The 21,555-nt window shown below is 45.2% G+C and overlaps 2 protein-coding genes and 1 long non-coding RNA gene across 4 annotated transcripts in view; 1 reads left to right on the top strand and 2 right to left on the bottom strand.

Annotated features, from left to right (window-relative positions):
• The window catches only part of SNX29 (sorting nexin 29), a 511,081-nt gene extending 509,346 nt beyond the window's left edge, over positions 1–1,735 (bottom strand). The window contains exon 1 of one of the 2 annotated variants that reach the window (XR_006411828.3): positions 1,622–1,711. Coding sequence is in view for 1 of the 2 variants with exons in the window: in XM_026520303.4 (XP_026376088.1) it covers positions 1,622–1,628 (7 nt within the window). In the remaining variant the exon portion in view is untranslated. Of the gene's footprint in view, positions 1–1,621 lie in introns of both variants that reach the window. The other variant, XM_026520303.4, reaches the window with a different exon arrangement.
• Positions 1,736–1,762: 27 nt separating this feature from the next.
• Positions 1,763–3,819, top strand: LOC130544294 (uncharacterized). Its single transcript, XR_008960469.1, has 2 exons — positions 1,763–2,222; positions 2,788–3,819. It is a non-coding gene; the product is annotated as an uncharacterized LOC130544294 (long non-coding RNA).
• Positions 3,820–3,830: 11 nt separating this feature from the next.
• On the bottom strand, positions 3,831–7,930 carry TNFRSF17 (TNF receptor superfamily member 17). Its single transcript, XM_057315399.1, has 3 exons — positions 7,709–7,930; positions 7,223–7,354; positions 3,831–5,637 (listed from the first exon to the last, which is right to left on the bottom strand). Exons 1-3 carry the CDS (start codon positions 7,824–7,826, stop codon positions 5,360–5,362), a joined length of 528 nt encoding a protein of 175 aa, XP_057171382.1. The 5' UTR covers positions 7,827–7,930; the 3' UTR covers positions 3,831–5,359.
• Positions 7,931–21,555: the final 13,625 nt, after the last annotated feature.

Raw genomic sequence — 21,555 nt, 5'->3', positions numbered from 1 at the left:
TGACAGGTACTATTATTTACCCCCATTTTGCTGGGACTTCGGAATGGTCAAGTAACCTACTGTAAATCACACAGCTTTATAGAGCAGAGTCACGATTTGAACTCAGGCTGTCTGGCTCCAGACTGTGAATTTAAACCAGGCTGCATTACCTCCTGGGTGGAAATCAACTCATCACCTCTTAATCACCCCACTGATGTTCAAGGACCAGAAATTTAATTAGGCCAAAAATCATTTGCTCTGACAACAGAAGCTGGACTATCTCCCAGGAAACCCCCTTCCCAGCTCCCTCATTAGGACCAACGATATCACAAATCTTGCTCTTGAACAGCAAAACAAAAGGCGCATGACTTGTATTTAAAAAAAAAAAAAAAAAAAAGATCCACGGAGATAACTCAAAAGTTAAAAATTAAGAGAGACACGGCCCCTTCGCCTTGCCCTCCTCCTCCTCCTCAACCTCCAGAAATGCCTGGGTGAAAGGCTAGGGCCAAGGGAGCTGGATGCAGGGACTCTTCAGTGGCAACTCCACAGTAAGAGAAAAACAGGCAGTGTGAGGGTAGGCGGGTCCTCCTAAGTAAATCCAGATCCCAGTCAGGGCGGGCTGCGAGGCTTCCCGGAGTCACTCTGCACACACAACACCCAGGAATGACTTAGCACCAAAACACCAGTAGATCGCTTCAGAGAACGGCTGAGAATTCACATCCAAGTCTGGGGACTAAACTTCAGAAACGCGGAGCACAAGCTGTCCACACCCACCTCCCTCCCACTCCCGGCCTCCCGACCAAAACCACACCCCTCCCTGCAGGCGGGAAGGGGGTGGGCTGGGAAGGGCAACGCGATGGTCCCCAGATGGGTTCAGAATTGAACAAGGAAAGGGGTGCAGGACAGAGCGAGGGAGACCTCAAATGAGCTAGGAAAAGAACTGAAAGGGGCGGGAGCATGAAAAAAAGGACCAAAATGTAAGAAGCAAGGACCAGTGAGGGACACTGCGAGTGTAACTGGGAACAACTGGTGACTGGAACAGCAAAGCACCGGGGAACAGGGCACGAGGGAATGGGAGGGGCGGGGAAGACAAAGAGGCTGGAGAACTCACACTCCTCTGGGGACCGAGAGCCACGGGGGGACACGGGGTTCAGGGGTCAGCAAACTAAGAGTGTCAGAGACGACACCCTTCCCGTGTGGAGACTGGAGCGACTGCACACCAGGGGCCTGGGAAACAGGAATGACTGGGGAGCAGGGGGGCCCGGAACTGAAACTGGGACTGGGGGGGGGGGGGGGTTCTGGAGTTAGGAGGGACTGAGAGCCGGAAGGTCTGAGAACTGAGGGGATGGTGACTGGGTGAGAGGGTCGGAGGACTGGGAGAGACTGGGGGTCTGGGGACAGGTGTGCAGGAGCTGGTTTTAAGCGGGGAACAGGAGGCAGGGGACTGGGAGTGTCTGGACTCGGGACGCCAGATAAGTGCAGGTGAACGGGGGCCAGCTCCCGCGCGTACGGGGGTCTACGAGAGACGGGACGGGGGTGTGCGAGCAAGCGGGACGCGGGGACTCGGGGGCCGGAGTGTGCAGCTGGAGCGGCGGGAGCCGAGGCAGCCGGGCCGGGTGACAGCGGCGAAGCCGCCACTCACCGCTCATGGTGCCGCTCCCGAGCCGGTGCCCGCGCCGTGCTACCGCCACTGCCGCCACTGCCGCCGCCGGGCTCCAGACAGGCCGGGAGACAGCGCACCGCCCCGCCCCGGAAGTGGAGCGCCGCCGCCGCGGACCCGCCCACCGACCCGGAAGGTAAACACGGGCGCCGGCGCGGCGGGGTGGCTGGGCGGCCCGGTCCTGGGAGGACCGAGATGCTCGCGGGGAAGCACGGAGGTGCGAGAATCGCTCACCGCGCGTGGCTGCGGCGGGACTGACCTGGACGTTTCCCTGCCCTCTTGGGCCCACACCTCTGTCGGGGAGACAGTGAACAGGCCACGAGAAGTGAGCCAACACCGTTGCAGAGAGCAGTAGGAACTAAGAAGGGAAATAAAGGGTAATGGGCCAAAGCATGGGAACCGGGGAGATGGGCAATTCCGGAGGGCACCCCTAAGGAGACGATCTTGGAGCTGAGACCTGGACGACGGAAGCTGGAAAACGGCCCGGGATGATGCGCAGGAAAGGTGTTCCAGAAGGAACAGCAAGTGCAAAGGCCCTGCCTCGGGGCTTGACTAGAGCCAGAGAGTGGGTGAGAGAGAGGAGGTAGGAGAGCCTGGGTGGAGGGCCTGTGGGCCATGGTGAGGGGGTGTAAGGGAATGGGAAGCCATTGCCAGAATTTAAGCAGAGGAGTGACACGATCTGAATTAGGTCTTAAGACGGTTACTCCTCCTGGGTTCGAAATGAATTGTAGTGGGGCAGGGTGGAGAAAGGGCCCCTGGTTAGGGAGCCATTGCAGTCAGTTGCCCAGCAAGAAATAATATGTCTGGGGCTAGGCTGGTGGCATTGGAGATAAGGTGGATGGATGATGTGCCAACACGTGTTCACAATATGAAGCTCAGGTTACTGTCCCATTTTATACATGGGGGAAAGGGGACCCAGAAAGGTTAAAAGAGCATTTTGCCCAAAACCCGGAGTAAAAAAAAAAAAAAAGGCATTTTTACATCACAACCCAGTACACATGTGGATACATTTAACAAGATGTTTAACAAAACAATTCCATGGGTAATGTATTCTCTATTTTTCTTTCTTTTTTTCTCTTTCTTTCTTTCTTTCTTTTTTATGCTGACTGAGACAGTTGATTGATCCACTGATAAATCTTAATCCACAGTTGAAAACACTGAATCGAGGACCAGACCCCACAGGGAAATGGAGCCAGAATTCCAGCCCAGTTCTGTGTGACCCACAGCCCCATGGTCTTCCTACTACACTGCCTTTCAACACAAAACCTCTGGCCCCTGGAAGTTGATCTTTTGGATTCCAGCAGAAGTCAAGAGCTCTTTGGAGACGGCTGCCGTGCAGCGTTATTTATGACGGAACGAGTGGAAAGCACCCCCAAAGCCCAACTACAGAAGAATAGCTAAGCAAATCATGGCCCACTTCACAAGGAATCTCTTGCGGTAGTTGCAAATTCTAATTATAAAGATGGAAACTTGGGGAGAGGCCAATGATAAGGCCTCAAGTAAAAAAAAGTCCGGTGCAAAATGGTCTATGTGCCATAATTACAATGTGTCAAAGTATGACCATGTGTAGGGATTGAGGGAGTGGAGAGATGAAAATACTTGTGGGTTGGTTGGATCGTCTTTGCCATTTTCAAAATTATACTCTATAGTTATTGTTAATCTGTTATTTTGAAGAGTCTATGTGCCTAAATCCACCCCCCAACTCCCCCACCCCCAGAAGCCTAGTTTGGGTTCTCCTGCCTCTGTAACCCTGGGGAAGGCATCACATACCTGCGTCATGGAGTTGTCGCGAGGATAACGTGTTCTACCTTCTCATAGCACCCTGAACCTTCATGGCACTTGAGGCAGGAGAAGTTAGTGACATCAGTGCTTGTCCTTCCCCGTTTCTACCTCCAACCACACCCTTGAAACATTGTAATTCCTTTTTTCTGAGATTTTCGCCTAGTCCCCAAAGACCAAGAATCAAAAGCCTAAAGTCTACAGCTCTTGTCAGCCTTGAAAAACCAAAGTCGTTGAGGAGATGCCAGTGGCGGGGAGGGGAGGGGAGAAGGAAGAAGGCCTGTGAGAAGCTAGGAGCAGTATTCCATATACTGTTCCTAGAACAGCCATAGAACAGGAAAGGAGTGTGTGCCTGCTCTCAAACTACAATTCAAGCAGATTAATAAAAATCATTACAGCAATGTGACTCAAAGTATTTATTATGAAACAGATACTTTCATGAAAAAAAACATATATGCGCCAATGGGTGTGTCTGTGTTTTCGTTTAATCCTTAAAATAACCTTATAAGTAGATACTATTACTATTCCCGTTTTACAGATGGGGAAACTGAGGCACAAGTGGTTAAGTAACTCTCACAGTCACCCAAAGTCTGTAACTTCTAGTAACAGAGCCAGGATTCAAGTCCAGCCAATCTGGCTCCAGGAGCCAGTGTCTTAACCACCGTACTGTATTGTCTCCTGTGGTCCTCAAGGACCTGGAATGGAACCATGGAATGGCCCCCAAAGGGTAAAAAGGGCTCACTAAGTTTTCCCATATCCCAAACCTGACACAAAAGCCACAAAGCCCCAAGACTTTGAGGTCTACGCTGTGGTGTCAGTGGGCATCTTAACAATGATCAAAGTCAACATATTACCAGAGGGCATCATCACCTGTTGCAAACTTTTCCATAACACCTCAGGACCTTTGCACAACCCCAGAAAGGGACCCCCGCCCAAATAATGACTAAGATTGTAGCCAAAAGAGATGGGAAATTCAAATGAACTTAATTTGATGCGAAGAGAAAAAATAAATAAGTCAGGATGTGTTTAAATCCTAGTTCTGCCATTTATTGGTTATGTTACCTTCCTCTGACTCAGTTTCTGCCAACACCTGTAAAATGGAGGTAATAATTGTCCACCTACCTTGTGATTTGTTGTATGCACTAGATGAGTTAGTACTGTACATTTGTTGTTGTTCTTTTAAGGATTTGCTTATTTATTAGAGAAAGAGAGTATGAGCAGAGGGAGAAAGAGAGGTAGAGAATCTCAAGCAGACTCCCTGCTGAGCACATAGGGCTTGATTCCAGGACCCATGAGATCATGACCTGAGCTGAAATCAAGTGTCAGATGCTTAACCAACTGAGCCACCCAGGCGTCCCTAGTAAGGCTAAGTTTTAGCTACCATTATTATTACCTGCATTGGGGTCTGAAAATGATACCTACTATACCTTTATCACAGTTTGCAATTACACATTTATTTATGGGACTGTAATAATGCCTGATGTCTCCATTAAGCTAAAAGTTCACAAGGTCAGGAGCCTTGCACTCACGCATTGCACACTAAATTAGTGTGGCTGACTCTAGGCTTCTCCTATCTCCAGGAGTACATAAGATCACCTTACTTTCCATTAATAATAAAGAGAAAAATCCAATCTGGCTAGAAGTATATACGTGTGTGTATAGGAGAGAAAGGGGCTAGCCATAGAAATGTGGGACTATGGGATCTACACACTGCAGTGGTTTTTTTCAGTGAGTCAAGAATTTAATCATGAGACCAAGGAAATTTCTACAGTTAAGCTCCCAACAATAAGGTAGGGAAGTACATCTAACATAAAGACTTTCTAGAATTACAGGACAAAAAGCTCTATCAACAACTGATAAGTACAATCATCCTAAAGAGATCAGATACATCATCCTGACATCAGATTTTCAAAGCAGCTCTACACCAGCTGAAACGGTCGATTATCTGGTAAAAATGGGTTTCTCCATCTCTGTGACACTAGCTAGCAGGCTATTACAGTAGTCATTTGTTTTCGTGGTGACGAGAATGGTTGCACCTTCCTCCATAGCCGGGAGTGGAAAGAAATGGTCAGAATCGACCTTTGATTCAGAATTGACACAGTCTTCACAGGTGCATTCTTCTACTGTGTACTCCAGGCCCCTTGAGAGAACTTCGTCACCAGTCCTGCTAGCACGGCCCTCCTCCTGGTCAGCATTCGCCTCCTTCTGGAGAGCAGATCCTGATCATGCAGAAACACAACCATTAACCTCAACTTCCCACGTGAGGCGGTCCTGACAGCCTTAGCAGTACACATTAGGGCTCCAAGCCATGGAGACAGACCTCCTACAAAACAAATGAGTATGTCCTACGCTAGAAGTCACCCACCTACAGACCACAGGCCACACTGGATCTGAAGATAGACTTCGGTTAGGCCCCTACAGTATTGTTAAGTGTTTGCTTACACGTTTTATGTTGGCCCCCATTCAAAAACCAAGTGGTTAAAAAATAAAAACCAAAATTCAAGGGATTTCACATGCAGATCAAGGCGACTGGTCTCTTAAAAATAATAATAATGAAAAAGTGGCAACTTGTAGCTTACATTCCTACATGGAAACAATTGGTTGGAGTCCATAGCACCTGTCTCCTTGGTGACGGGCACAGGCTACTCTATTCTTGAAACCTCCACCTGCCCACTGCATTCACTGGTTGCCTGCTTGGTCCTCGGAGGCATTGAAGTGTTGACCCTATTTTACACCCGTGAAATGACACCTGTGAAATTACCATATGTTACAGCACACCAAAATAAGCCTTTGGGTGACACTTTAGAATTCAAAGTAAAGATGCTTCTCTTACAGAGCATTTGGTAGCAAATCAAAAATTTTTTTATAATGAATCTTTTGTGATCATGTAAGGTAGGAGTCTCTATTATGTCCCCATTTATATGCTGGTGAAGGTAAGCTTTCCTACTTCCCCAACCTGCCACAGAATAACTCCATCTTCCAAAATAAAACACTTAAAGTCACTCCCCACCTGTCTCTCAGACCCCAGGCAGAAGAAAAAAAAAGAAACATGAGTAAATTATGGGGAACAGCCATCTACCTCTCTTTACTGCAAATGAGGTGGGTGCCTTACAGATTATGCACAGAAAATAAATGCATCAAGAAATAGGGCAATGGCTGCGAAGTGTTTGGGAATCAGATCATGGGCAAAGGTGCTGCAGAAATGCTTTTATCTTAAAAAGGCTTTAAGTAGAACATTCACTTCTCTGAGACTGGTTCTCTGCTGCTTAATAAAGATAATAATCTTTAAAACGACTACTCAAATAATCCAAGAACAACTGGTTATTCATTTCAAGCACTTTTTTTGGCAGCAAAATATTCACCCAAGCAAACAGCATTTACATTTGTATGAAAAATATGGCCATGGGTCTTGCCAAATACATTTTTCCTAATAGTAGCAGACCTGGCTAGCAGTTTCTGAGAGTAAGACATTTAATCAATGTGCTAACTTTGGTCAAAGGGGTGGATGTTTGCCAAGGAAACCTCACTACTTCAGAAGAGTAATTACTGAGGGAAGAATGTGGGGGAGCGCGACTCTGTGGAGCACCTGCAAAGAAGAGACAAACCAAAAAGAAGACAGCTCGCTCCTTCCCGAAAGTTCGTTTAACACAACTGTCCTCTAACACACTCAAAAGGGCTCTAACCAAATGAAATACTCAACACAAAAAGAGAGAGAGAGAGAGAGAGAGAGAGAAGGAACTGAAATTCACAATAGCAACCTCTTGGAAATAGATTTCAAAGACTGCAAATAGATTTCAAACCAACCTGTGTTTTTACATTTGTCCTTTGATGGTTCCGAATTCATCTTCCTTAGCAAGAACATCAACACAAAAACTGTCAAAGAAACTATCAAGCTCAGGCCCAAACAGGTCCAGAGAATTTCATTTGTTCCTTTCACTGAATTAAAAGAATACCAGAGGGATAATGAACTGACAACATAATATCCACATCAAGTAAAGATTATTTGCCATCCAATTTCCCTAATTCATCAGCATTGACTTGTAAATTCTAAATAATACTTAATTAGAAGAGTTGATAAAAATCCATGTTGCTAACAGCGCTGAATAAAATTGAGTTCAGTTCTGAATAATTACTTTGCTCCCGATGGCATTTAAATACTTGCCTTATTTCTCTCTTTTTGATTCAGAAGATCTCACCATCCTTCCTGTAATGTCTATTTTTTTCATAAATAGTCAATGTAGAGAAAATAGGTCACACCAATGAATTAATTGTTCAAGCAGTATTACTTACTTGCATCACAATAACGCTGACACGGTACAGGAGGGGTATTAGAACATCGAAGGTGACACGGTTTGCAAGCACTAAGCAATCTGTCAAAATACTCATTTTGTAAGCACTCCTGAGCCATCTGGAACCTGATCACAAAAAGAAACAAGGAAACCCCAGAAAGAACAGCATGGAAGGACAAGTAAAACCTCGTCAAGAATTCCCCAGCAAATGTACTGACAGCAGCTAGAATGTCCAGGGAAAAGAAGAACTTCACAACTATGACTTAGTTCTTACACAAGGGGCTGGCTCCTTGTACTGTGGCTAAGGATTTGAATACCAGCTCCAATTCCGGTTTCTAAGTTTGAGACGGGGGTAGGGTAAGAGATGGAGTGTAAATATCAAGGGCAAACCATACCTGAAACAGAAACCGTTTATTTATAGAGGAAATTTCTATAAATAAATCAGGTGACAGTCGCAAGGTGTGTAGACGAGCCTGAGGCATCAGACAGAAAGGCTCGATAACCACTTTTGGGCCATCTGTTTTTGAGCTGTGCTGAGTGATGGGCCCCCAGGGAGACAGATAAGGTCTGCGCCCCTAAAGAACTTAAAATCTAACAGGGGAGATAGAAATCCGCTCAACCACAAGGTGTAGTAAGAACTGAAGGAATGTGAGACAGGGAAAGGAACGTCAAGGTGCCTCCCAGGTTTCGGACCTGTGAAGAATCGTGGAATTCCAACAGAAATAGGGACATCTAGGGTAAAAACTAAATTGGAAAGAGGGTTGAGGGGAAGATAAGTTTGGGGCATTAGTAGTAAACTAATCCATGCTCCACTGTTGAAAATTTAGAAAACACCAACGAGCAGATAGATAACAGAAGTTGCAAACAGGCTTGCTGCTGCGTTCTGTCTGGTCAACCCCTAATATAGATCTTTCTGGAAGGATTTCTGAGGATAGATGATGATAGATAGATAGATAGATGATAGATAGATAGATAGATAGATGGATAGATAGATAGATAGATGATAGAGCAAGCACCTTTTTCTTTTTATGTAAATGGAATCACTTGAGTTTGTTTTTAACCATACTGAGTGGGATACCCATATAGAGATATCCAGAGAGGCCAGTCAGAAATTCAGGACTCCATTAAAATGCAAGAAAATGACAAACCCCAAATTCAGTACAGTGATTCTCTCTAGGATGCAGGGAGGGTATCAAAGGGCCTCTGGCTGTGTTGTTCACATTTATTAAGCTGAATGGTGGATACATTGGTGTTTGTTGTGTTATTCTTCTGTCGTATTCTTTGTTATCATTGACAGCTCTCATATTTTTTTTAAGCCCCGCACCCAGCGTGGAGCCCAACTCAGGGCTTGAACTCAGGACCCTGAGATCGAGACCTGAGCCAATATCAAGAGTCAGATGCTTAACCACCTGAGCTACCCAGGTGCCCTTACACCTTTTCGTATTTTTTAAATGGTACATAGTAAATATTAAAATAGTGATGATAATAACCTAAAATGCGGGAATGAAAGACAACATTTTCTTTTTTTTTAATGAAGGGTTTGAGCCTAAAAGAGAGTGTGAATTCGATATTGATCAAAACCTCCCATTCCTCTGGGGGTCCAGGCAGTGAGGTGAATGGGTGTGGGCCAAGGGCTAACCCAGCGGATTCCACTCCCTCAAGCCCCTGCCAGACGACGAAGCAGACCAAGGTCACAGGAAAAGCACACTTAGAGAAACGGGAAGACAAAGATCAGCCACCGTAACAGGCAAGCAAGGAGCGTTTCAGGATGGGATGGGCAGTGAGTCAAATTCTACAGAAACGTCAGAAGCGACGCACTAAGGAAGGAGGTCACTGGGGCCCCTTGCATATATATGTTCGTGGGCAGAAGCTGTATTGTAAGTACTTCAGGAGTCGAGAGAAAGAGAAGCAGCCAATGTGGGCCATGCCTGGGAAGTCTGGTAGAAACCAGAAGCACCAAGCTTTGCTAACTCTTGGGAAAGGAAACACTCTTGCTTCTGACCGATGTGTTTGCTCGGACGCCTCACATCAGGAGCCCAAGGACGTTTGCTGCCTCATCATTTGTATTCACAGAAACCCGTCCATCGATGGGGCCTTGCGGTAGAAGGCCACGCAGCCATCCAAAACATGCACCAGATGTGTTCTGATACATCCCTGAGTGGAAAATGCAAGTTACCAAGCAAGTGTCTAATCTGTTCTGCTGTGTTTACAAATAAAATAGTAGGCAGGGGCGCCTGAGTGGCTCAGGCCGTTCGGCATCCGACTCTTGGTCTCAGCTCAGGTCTTGATCTCAGGGTTGTGAGTTCAAGCCCAGCTGGAGCCTACTTGAAAAAAAAACAAACAAATAAAATAGGAGGTATATAGAGATACAGACATAAGCTACATCTGGACAGATATCCAGAAAAAGGATTGGAATTACTGCCTGTGGCAAGAGACAGGAAGTCTAGGGTGGGGGAAAAAAAGACTAAGTTTTCACTGAAAAATATTTGGTAGTTTGAGTAACTATTTTTGAATAATTGTTCTTTAAATAAGAGCCTTTTTTTTTTTAAAGGGTGATGTTTTAGTCCATTCAGGCTGCCGTACAAAATACTACAGACTGAATATAGTTCTGTTACAAACAACAGAAACATATTTCTCAGAGATTCAGTATCTGGTGAGAGCCCACTTCCTGCACCTAGGAAGACTCCCAGAATTCAGACAGAAGTACGGAAGTCTAAGGGAAAAGCTAAATTGGCAAGAGGGTTGAGGGGGGAAGGACAGACATCTTTTTGCACCCCAAGGTGCAAGGAGCAAGAGTTCTCTCCAGAGTCTCTTTTATGAAGACACTAATCCCCTTCGTGAGAGCTCCATCCCCGTGACCTAATCACCGCCCCAAGACCCTGTCTCCCAATAGCACCACACTGGGGATAAGCTTTCAACATGAATTTCCGGGGGACACAAACATTCAGTCTGTAGGAGGAGGGGCATTCGGAAGACGAAAGAAAGCAGAGTGAAAGGCATGAACAGCAGAGACCAAGGGAAAACAGAGAAAGATTGAAGATGTCAGCGAGACCCCTGACGGGCAGAGTCTGGGCCCATGCGAGTCCTACAAGCCAAAAGCACTAAGGGAAGCATCTCCCCAGCTCTCCCTGGGCCTTAGGAGTAGTGAAGTCCTGCATAGGTGGTTCTTCGTCACCTGGGGGCCTGGAGCAGTTTAGAGCGGCCCAGGGATGGCTCCTCCCTCAGAGAGGTCCCGCAGACCCTTCTGGGTGGGCTACCAAGCCGCTTTGATATGCAAGGTGGCCTCCTAGGAACCAGGGCCAAGAGGCTCATCTCACTTCACTCTCATCCTTAAAACATATTCTGTCTACCAGCCGTTTCAAGCTAGAACAGAGGGTGCACCATGTCGGTGGCCAGCCCTGAGAGGATTTCAGTGAAAGCCTGCTGAGGCTCCCCAGGACGGCTCTGGTTGCTTTCCCTCCCCACGTCTGTTTCTCAGCTTGTTCCAGCTCTGTCCTCCATTCTGGGGAGGGGGAAGCCTGGGATGCTTCCAATAAACTTCCTTTCTGGCTTACATTAGCCGAGTCAGTTTGGGTTGGCTGCTAGCAATCCAAAGATAAAAATAAAATCTTTAGCCACATAACTGATTTTTAGCTGACTGCTCCACTCACGCCCAAAATGACAACAGACCACGACTGGGGGACATCAGGTTCCCCTCTGCTCCTCAGGATGGGAGTGACTAGTTAATTCTGACAACTTAGGGTCAGCTGGTTCTCCTGCAGGACAGGTAAGGAGATGGAGAAACAGCAACGGAGAGGAGACAGAGATAAGTGTGCAAAAGAGATTGGGAGACGTCATACTAGTCAGGACCCTTTCAAAGACATGACATAAAAACTTAAGTTTGAGGCACCTCAAACTTCACTGAAGTGCATTTGGAATTCTCCAAAAAGGAGAGAGTATATGCTGTCTTTATCAAACCCACTTGGTCAAGGAATCACTTTTTTCAAGGACCACCTATGACCATTTAGGAATATATGTTTCATAGAACACAATTTGAGAGAAATGAGGCCAGACTAGCTCCATGATTCGCCCCAAGTCTCAAAGACTGTCATTTGGGGACTTAGCAGAGTAACACCTAAATTAAAGATTTTTTAAAAGTTTCAGAATAGAGTTTGTCAATGAAATAACATCAGCAAAACACTACTAGGTCTGACCTCACTCTACACAGAAAAAAACAAGAGGAAAACCAATCCCCGAGTCAGCCCCAAGCTTCTGCACCTACTTACAGCTCTGAAGAAGCAGAGACACTGCCTCCAACGTCCAAAGCCATTAGCATGCTCTGCAAGGAAAATTCCATCCAACCAGAAGATTCTTCTCCCCACATTATTAAACTATGATCAAGTTTTCACAGCAGAGCACTCGACCTTTAGCTCTTAACTCCAAACAAAAGTACACAGTTTCTTCCAAGGGCTTTAGTAGATTTTTCACAAGGGAGGAGAAATCTACACATGTATTAGTCAGGGTTCTACAGAGAAACACAACCTGCAGGGTGTGTGTGTGTGTGTGTGTGTGTGTGTACACGCAAACATATACATACATTCATACATATCCATACACACACACACACATGTGCACACACAGAGATTTATTATAAGAAATTGACTCACTCAATGACAGAGGCTGAGAAGTCCTAAGATGTACAGTTGTCCAGATCTGCTGGAGACACCGGAGAATCAATAGTGTTGGTGTAAATCCCAGTCTAAGAACTGGCAGGCTTGAGACCCAAAAAGATTCAAGAGAGATAGATGGATATTTTAAGGAACTGGCTCACTCATTTGTGGGGACTGGCAAGTCTGAAATCCACAGGACAGGCCAGCAGGCTGAAAATTCAGGAAAGACTCAGTGTTCTTACAGTCTCAAGTCCAAAATCCAGAGGGCAAGCCAAGCAGTCTGGAAACTCAAGCAGGGTTTCTATGTGGCATTCTTCAAGCCAAATACTTTCTTTGGGAAACCTCGGTCTTAAGGCCTTCAACTGATTAAATGAGGCCCACCCACATTATGGAGGGTGATGTGCCTCATTCAAAGTGTGCAGATTTAAATGTTAGTCATATCTAAAAAATGTATTCACAGCAACATCTGGACTGTGTCACTCTGGTGATCATTAGGGCCGTTGCCAACAATGCAGTTCTTTCCTTCTGAGGACAAGGTTGGATTGTATTCTCCATAGCCCTCTTTAAGTTCCACATGTAACTTGCTTTTGATCAAGAAAATGTGAGCAGAAGAAACATGTATGACGTGAAGGCAGAGGCTGTGCTTAAGTCATCACACTCTCTTCCCTCTGCCACGCTGAATGGCAAAACCCCAACGGGCCCAACATTTATTTGTAGAAGCCCTTGCCCCCAGTGTGATGGTATTTGGAGGTGGGGCCTTTGGGAGGTGGTTAAGTTTAGATGAGGTCATGAGCAGAGACCCTCATGATGCAATTAGTGCCCCTATAGGAAGAGACACCAGAGAACTTAGTCTCTCAAGCAATCTCATGCCATGGGAGCACCCAGGGAGAAGGCAGCCAGCTACAAGCCAGGAAGAGAACTACGGCCAGACGCCAAGTCTGTTGGTGCCTTGATCTTGACTCCCCAGCCTCCAGAACTGGGAGAAATAAATTTCAGTTGTTGAAACTACCAGCCTATGATACTTTGTTACCGCAGCCCATGCTAAACCAGACACAAGGCACGAATGGGATTTGAGGGGCTGTTTGTTACGGCAACATAGTGTCATCTCTCCTGACTGATACAGAGTCGAAAGCCATGGTATTAACCACCGTACGGTACTGCCTCTTTGCTGCCACTAACAACTTCTTCTCAAGACTTCCCTACCTACTATTCCCTACTATTCCCCCAGAGCCTGGGGGAAGCGGGCCTTGGATGAGGGGAGAGGGAGGAGATTCAACGGCTCAAAGCCGGGATCAGAAGCCCCACTGAGCGAGCCCTGCACCAAAAGATTCCAATGCAAAGATGCTCCTCCCTCCTTCTCTTCCTCTTACTTAGATCTCAGCAGATCACTCAGAAGCCCTGTTTGCTTGAGGACATAAAAAGGCTAATTGGATTTGGGGCCACGGCTGGAGACCACCCCACCTCACACCCCCGCTCCTTCTCGGGGAAGATTTCCTTTGAAGACGGGTGTCTGAACTCCTGCTTTCCCTCGGCACTATCAGAAGCACCACATCCTATCAGCTCTTTAGAACTTCTCAAAATGGCTTCACTCTGATTTCCAGAGGGTCCTGGCTGCTTGCAGTTCTCAGGCTCACTATGTCAGGGAAGGGTGGTTTCTTGTTTTTCAAATCATTGACTCCTCCCTGTGATGCTTTTTTGTCCCTACTTTAAACACCACCAACGACAAGACCCAGAGAACACAGACAGTGGCATCTGCGTCAAGTGATGGGAGCGGCGGCGGAAGTTCTCCCATCCCGTAAAGACGGACCGTGCCCACCGCGTGCTAGGCTCTGCGCCAGGCACCAGCTGCAAGAGTGACTTCCATTTAGATGGGGTTCCTGCCCTAACGGAAGTTGCAGTCTGGTGGGGGAAACAGAGCAACCATTAATAAAGGAGGGGCACCTGGGTGGCTCAGTCAGTGAAGTGTCAACTCTTGATTTCGACTCAGGTCATGGTCTCTGGGTCATGGGATTGAGACCCGCCATGGGATCTGCCCTGGGCATGGAGCCCGCTTGGGATTCTCTCTCTCCCTCTGCCCCTACCCAGCTCATTCTCTCTCCCTCTCTCTCTCTCTACTTCTTCCTTCTCCCCTTCCCCAAAAATATATATAATATATATGACATATATATAATATAATATATATATATAATAAAAGAAGTATATCCAACTGTGAAAGTACTTTCAAGAAGTAAGCACAGTACTGAGACACAGACTAAAAAGAGGTGAGTGGAGCCAAGGATGGGGAGGAACTCCAGTGTTAGCTGGGGGTCTTCCCAGAAACAGTCACCATAATGGAATTAGACCATGACAGGTTCTGGGGCAAAATACCTGTAAAGGATAAAGGGAGGAAGCCAGGGGAAGAGAAGGAACCTACTGATGCAGGCCTAGCGGCACTACAGGTGAGGAGACGAAAGGGAAGTCAGGGGGAAAATCACCTCAGCCTGCAGTGCAAGTCCCAGAAAGGTTTGGCCAGCCTGAGTGAAGGAGAGTTCTTGAGCCAAGACTGCCAGTCAGAGGAATCCCGTGTCTTGCAGGCGTGGGCCCAATGCGCTAACACCCTTGCCGGGCTCAGGCCTGGCTGGGAACAGGCAGGGGAAGTGTAATGGTGAGTGGCGGCAGCCAGAGTGGTCAGTCAAGTGTGCTCCCTGCAGGACATCCCAGAGGTCACTGTCATGGCAGCCATGCGTGTTTGGAGAGCAGCCTGCCATGACTTCCATGGGCCTTTCTCCGTGAGGGAAGTTAGTGATGCAAACGAAGGCCTTGGTCACCGCGGTTGTATTGGGACTGTACCCAGTCTCATTCTTTCCTCCACTCCTCATCCTATAGCTCCTTACGCGGAGCTGTCACCCGAGCTGCCGGGAGGGCTCTCACCAGGTGACGTGGCCCAAACCTTCACTCCTGAGAGGTGTGAACTCTTGGCAAATCACACCTTTCTCAGGCCCAGACGATTGCATGTGTTCATTCACAGGTTCAGGGAGAAGAAGGGAGTGCCCCCAAGTAGATCCCCTGGGTTGCACACATATTCCTCTCCTCCCCCATTAGATTCAGGCCCCCGTGCCTCTTCCTGCCCACCAGGCCATTACCTGCACTAGCATGGTGATTCCTCTTCTCTCCTACCGGTCTGGGCACAAGTGTCCAAAGTGTCCTGGCACGGAGACTACTGTGGAACTCAATCCCAGGACCCCGGGATCATGACCTGAGCCAAAGGCAGACACTTCACCAACCGAGCCACCCAGGCGCCCCAAGGAAGGAAATTCGGACACACGCTGCTACATGGACGAACCTGGAGGACATCATGCTAAGTGAAAAAAGCCAGTCACAAAAAGACAAATACTGTATGATTCCTCTTAGATGAGGTACTTACAGTCCTCAAATTCACAGAGTCAGAATGTAGAAGGGTGGTCGCCAGGGGCTGGGGGAAGCGGCAATGGGGAGTTAGAGTCTAGCATGTGTGGAGTTTCAGTGTGTGACCGTGAAAGAAGTTTGGAGCTGGATGGTGGTGATGGCTGCACAACAGTGTGAATGTGCCCCATGCCACCGAACTGTCCACTTCAAAACGGTCAGGATGGTACATTTTACATTATGTTCATTTTACCACAATTTTTAAAAATTGCAAAGATTTTTAATGACTACAAAGCATTTAACATAATCTGGCATATAGTAATCACTGGGAAAAAATAGTAGCTTTTATTGTTCTTATTTTTATGAAAGTAACTCACACAGTATCTGGCATATGATAGGCATGCAATAAATACTTTTTGAATTGATTTAAAGAATATCAGGTACTAAAAAATAGAATCTATTATTCTTCCTGGATTCTGAGGTAGAACACAGCATCCCTTTGTTTAGAAGACGGGTGCCTTTGGAAAAGAAATTGACCGCATTCATATTTGTATCACCCTATTAACCATCACCTAACGAATACTTTGAACATGGTGAGCCTCTGACAGATGCTTATTAAATCAGTATACAACTTGTCGTAGGGTATTAGTCTGAAACACTACTGTATGGTGGACATTGGAGCTGGTTTTACCCTGCCCTCTTCCTACTCCAGCATCCACGCACTTCTTTTTATAGTAACTGTGTGGATTCATTCCTGCCTCATTTCATTCAACTCATTCAATCCTTCAGACATCAAATTTCTGTTGAGTGTTAGCTATTTTCCAGACATTATACAAAGCTCTGGAGATAGAGCAGTGAACAAAATGTTGAGAGTGCCTACCCTCGTGGAGCTCAGTATTGCAGAGAGAAAAGCACCAAACAAGCCATTATTGCAAATAGTTCCTTATGGATGATGGGGTATTCTATGTAGATATTGTAGGAGGCTTTTTAACATTTACTGTCCATCCAGCAGGGGAGAGATGTATTAACATTCTCTCTATATTGGAAACACTAATGTTTGTACACCAGAATTGTTAGGTACCTTTAACCATCTCAGATCTGTGGTTATTCCCATTTAGTTCACATTAGATTGAGCAAGACCCCATCAGAATGTTATTTAGAGACATAAAGTTCATCAGGAAGATGATTACACATCAGAACGCCAAAAAGAATGATTTAATTTCTTCTCTAGATCATCCCACTTAGGATTTTTTTTTTTAATTCAGTAAAACCCATATTTGACACAACGTTTTGGAAAAACAAAGAATGGAAAATGTGTCTGAATTATAACCAAAGCTCTGATTTAAAGTTCTTCAAAATGTTCTCTAAAATTACATGAGGGGTTCCAGTTTCTAGGTAAGATGAAGTAGCATATGCTTCTTCGGCTCTTCTATTGATTATTGCTATAAAACTGGGTGGAATGTAGCTACTTGAGGACTCTGAAAAGTATATCATGGCAGTAAATGAGGATGAAGAAGAGAATATTAAGTACTAGCAAACCAGAGAGGAGTTCTCCAGTTCTCTCACTGCTCAGCCCAGATGTGGGTGCATGCACAGAAATGCATACCAGTGTGGGATAACTAAAGCCCCAGATCTGGACTGTAAAACCAAAAAGGAAATCCCCAGAGGACTAGAAAGTACCCAGGATATTGTAGAAAGGGAGAAGCCTGGGAACGTGACTCCAGAAAGTCATTTATGACCTCCTGAGCTTCTCTACGTAGAGAAGACTTGAAGAACCTTGAGACAGACTACGCCTAGTCCAGACCCCACACTGGCCGTTTGGTGGCACACACACAAGACAGATCTGACTAGCACTGCAAAGCTTTTAGAGAGTGAACTGACACTGGAACCACAATCCGCAGAAAATGGTTAAGAATGTTTATCCTAACCTAACTAGCTTGATTGCCTGCTAAAGCAATATCATCTTGCCATCCACTTACATTTTGTTGGAATACTAAGAAAATGTTTAACCCAAGCTGGAAAGGGAAAACCGAGGAGTTAAAAACAAAGGAAAAAACAGGAAGCGAATAATAAGGGGCACCTGGCTGGCTCAGTCGGTTAAGCGTCCGACTCAATGTCTGCTCAGGGTCGTGAGTTCCTGAGAATAAAGCAAGCAAGCAAGCAAATGATAAAATGGTAGACTTAAATCTAAACATATTAATAATTACATTAAATGTAAATAGTCTAAACAAATCAATTAAAGACTGATTGTGAAAATGGGGCAGGGGTGGATGGTGGTGGAGCATGACTCAATTATGCACTATTTATAAGAAAGTTACTTCAAGGGGCACCTGGGTGACTCAGTCAGTTAAGCGTCTGCCTTCGGCTCAGGTCATGATCTCAGGGTCCTGTGATTGAGCCCCTCATCGGGTCCCCACTCAGTGGGGAGTCTGCTTCTCCCTCTCCCTCTGCCTCTCCAACCCCCCATTCATGTTCTCTATCTCTCAAATAAATAAATAAAATCTTCTAAAAAATAAAAAATTTTAAAAATTTAAAAAAGAAAGTTACTTCAAATATGATAATGCAAGTACCTTAGAAAGGAATGGCAAGACAAATAAATAACAGGCATAATATACATCAGACAGAAAGAAATGAAACTCTCCCTATTCACACATAACATGATTGCCTACAGAAAAAATCCCAAGAGAGATGCCTGGGTGGCTCAGATGGTTAAGCAACTGCCTTGTCTCAGGTCGGGATCAAGTCCTGTTTCAGGCTCCTTGATCAGCAGGGAGCCTGCTTCTCCTTCTGCCTGTTGCTCCCCCTGCTTGTGTGTGCTCTCTGACAAATAAATAAATAAAATCTAAAAAAAAAAAAAAAGAAAGAAAAAGGAAAAGAAAAAATCCAAAAAAAACTCCAAAAAGACTTCTAGAACAAATAAGTCAGTTTAGCATGGGATACAAGGTCAACACACAAAAATCCACTGAAACTCTATGTACTGAAAATGTGTAATTAGAAACTGAAATTCAAAAAAATGATACATTGACATCAGCTCCCCACCAAGAAACTGAAATAATTACATATAAAACTAACAGAAGATATACAGATATGAATCCTGAAAACCACAAAACACTGATGAGAGAAACCAAAGAAGACCTAAATAAATGAAGAGATAAACCATGTAGTGATTGACTCACATAGTAAAAATGTCAGTTCTCTCCAAATTGATCTATCCATTAAATGCAATTCCAATCAAAATCTCAGTAGAATTTCTGGTAGATACAAACAAGCTGATTCTAAAATTTATATGGAATGGCAAAGAAATAGAATAGCTAAAACAACTTGAAAAAGAAAAAATGGAGGACTCAAGCCATCCAATTTTAGGACTTACAATAAGTCTACAATAATTAAGATGGTGGAGAGAGAGACACGTGTATTAAGAAAACAGAATAGACAATCCAGAAATAAATCCATCCAAATGTAACCAATTGATTTTTTTCAAATAAGATTTTATTTATTTATTTGACAGAGAGAGAAAGCACAAGCAGGAGGAGCAGCAGAGGCAGAGGGAGAAGCAGACTCCCCACTGTGCATGGAGCCCAATGTGGGGCTCAATCCCAGGACCCTGAGATCATGACCTGAGCTAAAGGTAGATGCTTAACCCACTGAGCCACCCAGGCACTCCCTTTGCTTGTGTCCCCTCTCTTGCTGTCTTTCTCTATCAAATAAATAAATAAAATCTTTAAAAAAAAAAAAAAGAAATTCAGTGGAGAAAGGACAGTCTTTTTTAACAAATTGTAGAAAAAAACTGGACATCTGTGAGCAAAAAAAAAAAGTACCTCAAAATAAACCTCACATCTGATACAAAAATTAATTCAAAATGGATCACAGATTTAAATGTTAAATGTTAATCTACAGTAGTTGTAGGGGGAAAAAATGGAAGAAAACCTTTGGGACCTGAGGCTAAGTAAGGAGTACTTCGGCTGGACAGCAAAAGAATAATCCGTAAAAGGAAATATTGATAAACTGGACCTCATTCCAATTACAACTTTTGCTGTGCAAGAGACATGTTAAGAGAAGGAATAAGCACTGAAAGAGAATTTTGCTATCATATATCTGACAAAGAACTTGTATTTAAAACATATAAGTAATTTTTAAAACTCAACAGTAACAGATGGAATGTATAATAAAACATCCAACCCAATTTAAAAATGGGCAGACTTGGGGTGCCTGGATGGCTCAGTCAGTTAAGGGGCTGACTCTTTTTTTTTAATTAATGATTTTTTATTACATTATGTTAGTCACCATACAGTACATTAAGGGGCTGACTCTTGATGGAACCCTGCTCGCTGGGCATAGAACCTACTAAAAGGATTCTGTCTCCCTCTCCCTCTGCCCCTCCCCCCCCAAATGGGCAAAGACTTGAAAAGACACTTCACCTAAGAGGCAAATAAGCACACGGAAAATTACTCGATATCATTAGCCATGGGGCAATGCAAATTAAAACCGCAGTGAGCTATCATTACAAACATATTAGAAGGGCTAAATATATATGTCTCTCTCAGCAAGACCAAGCACTGGTGAGGGAGTTAAATAAACAAAACTCTTACACACTGCTAGTGGGAATGCAGAATTTCTACCGCCACTCTGGAACACAGTTTGGTTGTTTCTTATAAAATTAAACACAGGGCACCTGGCTGGCTCTATCCGTGCAACGCCTGACTCTCAATCTCGGGGACCTGAGTTCGAGCCTCACGTTGGTTTCAGAGATGACTAAAACTAAAATAAATAAACTTTTAAAAAAATAAGCTTTCCTAAGATATAAATAACGTTAAAACAACCACATGTGTGATTTGATGAACCGATTCGGAGACTGAGACTGTTTCCCTCGATTCCTACGGTGACATCATTCTGACATCTGAAGCAAGAGCACTTGTCACTTTTGCGATGGAGATTCACGAGTAAGTGGCAGTGAGCAACTGGCTGAGAGAAGAAGGTGTCGCGCCCCGAGCAGTGACGGGGTTCTGTGATAGAGAGGCATTGCTGTTTTATCACGACTCTCTTCCACGAAGCTTTCTCTCCAAGCGCAGAAGCCGCAGGACTGATGGTGACATGTGAAGTGTGACGTCTGGCACGATTCCAGGTGTCACGGGACACAATACACAACTGCATGTCCTGTTTCTTTTGCTTCACTTTCCGAGGCATTTCTTTTCCCCGCCGTTGCCCTCAGTTAGACACAAGAGCAACTGGAGACCACAGGAAACATTGCTGCGTGGAGTCATCACGTCCTGGAGCCAGACTGCTTGATTTGAGATTCTGGTCAAGTGCCTGTGACTGGCCGGTCACGTGGCTTTGGACCAATTTCTTTAACTGGTCAGAGCTTGGACTATTTAGTCTGTACAAGAGAGATGGTAAGGACAGCACCATCACAGGAGTTGTTGTGAAGATCAAATAAGATAATACAGAAGACACGGCCGCTGGGGACTGGGGCGTGGGTGTGGTGCACCCCGAGGGAAATATTCAGCCACGGCTCCTATTTAGAATTGGCTTGGGACACCACTGTAGCTCAGTACCCAGCACCCAGTAAGGACTCAATAAATGGTCTTGTATAATGATTTGGTTTTTAAACTGTGAGCATGTATAAGTCAGAATTTTAAAAGATGCAAATTAGACATCACACATTATCTCTATACATTTGCATATGTGCATGTGTGTTTGCAAATGCGTAGAGAATATCTGGAAGGAGCTGCGCCTGGATGGCTCTGTTGGTTAAGCATCTGCATTAGGCTCAGGTGATTATCCCAGGGTCATGTCCACATCCGGCTCCCTGCTCCCTGCT

This window comes from Ursus arctos, unplaced genomic scaffold, assembly GCF_023065955.2.
Source record: "Ursus arctos isolate Adak ecotype North America unplaced genomic scaffold, UrsArc2.0 scaffold_2, whole genome shotgun sequence".
Taxonomy (NCBI): domain Eukaryota; kingdom Metazoa; phylum Chordata; class Mammalia; order Carnivora; family Ursidae; genus Ursus; species Ursus arctos.
The sequence above is the reverse complement of the archived record's forward strand: the minus strand, read 5'-3'. Positions and strand labels throughout refer to the sequence as shown.